The sequence below is a fragment of the Montipora foliosa genome, chromosome 6 (genome assembly GCF_036669935.1).
Source record: "Montipora foliosa isolate CH-2021 chromosome 6, ASM3666993v2, whole genome shotgun sequence".
In the NCBI taxonomy this organism is placed as follows: Eukaryota; Metazoa; Cnidaria; class Anthozoa; order Scleractinia; family Acroporidae; genus Montipora; species Montipora foliosa.
Window position 1 is genome coordinate 64976205 of NC_090874.1, and position 5000 is coordinate 64981204.

General features: G+C 41.1%; 1 protein-coding gene across 1 annotated transcript in view; it reads right to left on the reverse strand.

Annotated features, from left to right (window-relative positions):
• Positions 1-2473: 2473 nt before the first annotated feature.
• The window catches only part of LOC138008168 (PRELI domain-containing protein 2-like), a 9122-nt gene continuing 6595 nt past the window's right edge, over positions 2474-5000 (reverse strand). The window contains exons 3-4 of the mRNA XM_068855398.1: positions 4968-5000; positions 2474-2650 (exon numbers count right to left, since the gene is read on the reverse strand). The exon at positions 4968-5000 is cut by the window's right edge and continues 76 nt beyond it. Of these exons, the coding sequence (XP_068711499.1) occupies positions 2591-2650; positions 4968-5000 (93 nt within the window). The 3' untranslated portion in view covers positions 2474-2590. The remainder of the gene's footprint in view (positions 2651-4967) is intronic.

The window sequence follows — 5000 nt, forward strand, 5'->3', positions numbered from 1 at the left end:
ATAGCATGGGTTGAGTCAAAATACGGACAAGACCGTCGTACCTACAGAAGAGGTTATTACGGCGGTATTTGGCAGGTAATGAATCACGACATGATGATAAGGCACTACTTTTTCACTTTTAAGAAGGGACAAATGCAATAACAGTTACAATTAATAGCTGGGGGAAGATTGGATGCATGGCGTCTCAGCGCGGCTACAGTTGTCACAGTCAGGTAAAGAGTCATGTGCATGTCAGGTACAGGCTGCACAGCGTTGATCACTAAATCTTTCACAGAGTGACAAATGTTTTGGGAAAAAACCAAAAAAAACCCAAGCGATCTCCTAGCAAGGATACTTGAAACAAGATCAAAAACTAATAAGCTAAGCAATTGAAAACAAAAGGAAACTTAACAAAAGTTAATTTAGAGAGGAAGACGCAATCAACCTTTTACAGTTCTCTAACTTTATGGCCCTCAACTATACCACAGAGAACAGACCACAACACCGGGAAACGTGACTCCGTGCGCATGCCCTACTATTTGCGAATACTGCGTGGGTTCTTTTACCTCCCACAAGATTATGAAAATAAAAGGGATGTGAGAAGGGGCCGACGATTTAAAGTCAATGTCCGAGAACACTAGAGGGTCTAATCATTTGGAGATGTCAATACACAGGTAGAACTCAATTCTCCCCAGTTATTTAGGGCGCGTTCAATTGACCGTATTCCGGAATAGGAATACAGGGAATTGAAGTTAGAAATCATTCGTTTTTGCGGAGATTCATATTAATATTGTCAAACATCTGCTAAAATGCTATTTTTAAACATAGCTTTATTATCTGTGTTGCTGCAAAACGCCACACACAGTGTTTTAAATCATCGCTCCACGTATTCTTATTCCGGAATAGGGTCAATCGAACGCGCCCTTAAAGTCCCTCAGTGTTGTTCCGTTGCAGTGTGGAGTGAGGGGGGGCGGGGGGGGGGGAGGGGGGTAATCCTAGTCGCTTCATTCTACAGAAACCGGAGATAAGTGCCGGCCTGGTGGGCCTTCTAGTCTCGTAGCGGACTTACACGTGCAAAAATTAAGAAAGAAGATATTTTACTAGAGGAAGGAATCGAAGGAATGGTCGCTTTCCGGACGAGTATTTGTTTTCCAAGAGAAGCGTTTTAGATTTTCTTCAGTGTGCAAAGCAAAACTGTTTAAAGACTTCAAATATTTTGCAATTTGCCACTTTAAATTAAATCGTAACAGAAAGTTAACGCATTATACCACAGGCAGCCCAAGCTCAGGTGAGAGAAAGACAACATATAGCGATTTTTATGGGAATCTCAAGACTTACGAAGATAATTATATGAACATATTCTCAGTTAAAAGCCTTACCTTATTGCCATTGCGGGTCGCATCATTTCTGTTTTGTTTTGTTTGTTTGTTCTTGTTGTTTTTCTTTTTTCAGATTCAACGCGATTTGAGCCATTTTTGAATTTCTTGATTGCCAACGGTATTGTATAATACTGTTGGCAACCGAAGATTTTTCATACTATTATCTTCTTAAGATTTTTCTCGGGATTCCCATACAAATCCGTATATAATTGTAGGCCACGTTGACTTTCCCTCACACTGAGCTTGGGGGGGCCTGTGCTTATACTGGCAAGAATGGGTCGACTGAACGAGATCTTTACTTTACTATCATGAAGTAACGGTTTCCGGTCATCTTTTAGTTTTCACTGCGTTCTAAGTCAAGAAGTAAATGTATTTTACCTTCCGTTTATCCTCTTGCTTTAAATAGGTCGATAGAATTGGTCATGTCGAAACCACAACTCAACGTAGGCTTAGAAAGTACTGGAATGAAATCAAGGCGAAGCTTGGCATCGATTGGACAAAAACAACCTGGGCAGACTTAGAAAAACCGCTGTACTCTGGACTGGCAGCCCGGCTGTACCTCGCTCGGATTCCTGCGTCAATTCCAACTGACCTGCCATCGCAGGCACGATACTGGAAGACTTATTCAATACAGCAGCTGGTAGTGGCACCGTACAAAAGCTTTATTAATGCTGTGAAGCTTGCAAAAGGATGCGCTATGTAGTCTTTCATATCTATCTTTCCCTCCCGCAGTATGCGTAGTTTCCGTCACTCTTGGGAATTTTTTTTAATGTAATGCTTTCATGCTTTTATTCTTGATAATGGCTTTATTTTTGTTTTTGTCATTTACTATAATCAAATAAACTGAGCGAGACTGAACGTATTGATTTAACTGTCGTTTTCAGTCAGTTTCCGGTCCGCACACCAGCTCATGGGGCATCCCTTTTAAGGGCTTTCTTCGTCGAGAGTTGGCCAAAAGCTCATTTCAATACAATTAACAATTCTATTTGCAACATTGACACAAAAGGTGGATCTTACAGCTCGTCTGGCATCTGCTCGCGCTCCTTTGCTCGTCCAACGCCGGCTGAATCAAAATCTTGGAACATCTCACTTTCGATCAAATTAGTTTGAAACGCTTTTACTTTTACAGCTATCTTTAATTTCATTCAATTTTGACATGGAACATAATGACAACCATACAAAGTTCTCGAGTATTAATCGTCACGAGAATTTTGTTTCCAGTCTTCACCATTTTAACTTTCAGTACATCTTTGATTCATTGTCAGTAAAAGATCTTCCATTACTCCAAAGCCCTGCAAAGTAAAAAAATAAGACCTTTGTTATTTCAGAAACCTTTTAACGTAATTTTCAGCCATGGGACAATTAAGATGAAATACGATATCTGTATGGAAAACTGCTCTAGTTGAAATCAGCACAAAATTTAACTGATCATACATTTGGGATTATTGTGAATCTTCGTGTTAATCACGCACATTCATGCCTAAACACAACTTCAGTAATCGAAAAGCATAAGTTCAATTGTTGTTAAATTGGTCCTAATAAGTTAAACGTCGAGCCTGTACCATGCGATACTTGCGTCTCTTTATTTTTTAACGTTTATCCTCAGGTATATACTTGAACTGGTTTGTGACCAGCCTGCCCTCTTGTTGAAGAAGGTCTACACTGAAGCAAGTAAAATGGAAGCTGTTTGCTCTTTTATCACTTGCTGGCGAGTTTACTGGTGGCGAGCACAGTTTGGGGAGGATGGTTTGCGGAGAGCTGATAGCACACGCCTCCAACCAATGTGACTCGGGTTCGATTCCAAGAGTCGGCGTCATATATGGGTTCACTCCCCAGGGGCCCGTTTCTCGAAGGTCCCGAAACTTTACGGGCCATTTTCGGGTCTCGCGATTCCCTTTGTATTTCAAGAACGGAGAGGATTTAAGTCGTCAAACTTCACAGTTATTTTTCTTTGTTACCGTGAAAACACGTTGAGGTTACTTCCCAACTTCGTTGGTTGTCGTTCGGGAAAAATTCGTACGCACGCTAGTTTCAGGCTTTTTCGATATTCTGATTGGTTGTCTCGATATCCGTATCTAAGGTTGGAGTAGCTAAAAGTATGCGAGACGTGTTGCGTAAATGGACCCCACGGGAAAAATATTTTTAATATCAGAATTTCTCGACACACTTTCGTTTGTCATCATCTCTGGAAGGTTTTGGCGTAATTTCACGAAAATCGGTCAAATCATGATCTACATACGCTATAAGTTCGCTAAAATTCAATAGAAGAACCCTCGGTGGTTTCACTTCTTAGCGCCTCGTGACGCTAACTAAAAGGAAAACACACTTAAACTATATTTTCATCGTAAACTACGTTTATTAAGCTTTCTTCTGATGTATAGTTTGTTAGGATTTTATTGAGATTAGCACGCGTACGAACTTTTTAGGACTTTTTTTTCCGAATGACATCCGCGAAGTTGGGAAGTAACCTTAAAAGATCGGCTTTCCAAAACAAGCGGTTGGCAGTTTCACAAATGGCTTTCCGGTCCCGAAAAGTTTTCGGGACTTTCGAGAAACGGGCTGCGAGAGGTTTTTCTCCGGGTTTTCCAGTTTACCCCTCTTCTCAAAAATCATAGATTAATTTGATTTGAGTTGAGTTCAGTTTGATTTGGTTTCAAAGTATATTGTTTTATCCCTAGACTTTCACTGAACAAAACGAGAACTGTGATTGATAATATATAACAAGGCACTCATTGTCTGGTCACTCGGGAAACTAGTTAGTTATGTTTCCTCGAATCCTGTTGTTTTCCTCGACCTCGTCTCGGGAAAAACCCAGGACTCTGCTTCCCTCGGGTCCACACAGTGAGGGCCCGTCTACATTAATGCATTTTCGAAAACTTCCGTTTATATTTGACCGTCCACACTAAAACGGACGTTTTCAAACCGGTGATCCACGAAAACAGAGGTTTTTTAATACGCTTTTGAAAGTGAGCACCTTTGAAAACGGAGATCTATCGTTCTAGTGTGAAAACGGAGGTTTTGGATTACGTGTGACGTCATAATAATGTGGATGCCTCACTTTTGGCGCCAAAACGTATAGATAGGTTTGCTGGCGCTATCGAACACAGGTGCATTAGGGCAAAGAAATTGTGCACGCACAGCCTGGTAACAAAAACGCATCTTTAGAACTCCGTTTTCAGTCACTAGTGTGGATGCAGATCTTGTTATCTGTTTTCAGGGACCCGAAATCATGATTTTGAGAACGTATGACCTGCTTTCGAAAACGCATTAGTGTGGACGGGCCTTAAGAGTATAGTGTACCAAATTAGTGCCCCCGGGCTACAAGACTTGACACTTAAATAAAGTACGTAATTTAAGTCCATTGATCTTCTTGATGGCGGGATAGCTGGTTACAAGTCGAACCTATGTATTCCCCTTGCCATTTCGAAGGCTGACTACCACTTTATTGTAGGTAAAATGAATCAGAGGGAGCTGGTCCAATAAGTAGATTCGACAGCTGCGGTTTCAAACCTGGTCTTACAGGTAAGTCCAATTTCATTACTGCCCTAAGCCAGAATTCTTACAATACAAAACGTGCAAGCAGTGGTCGCGCTGCTACTTCGTCCTCACCTTTTCAGCTTCACTTTGAAAAAATGTGTATGC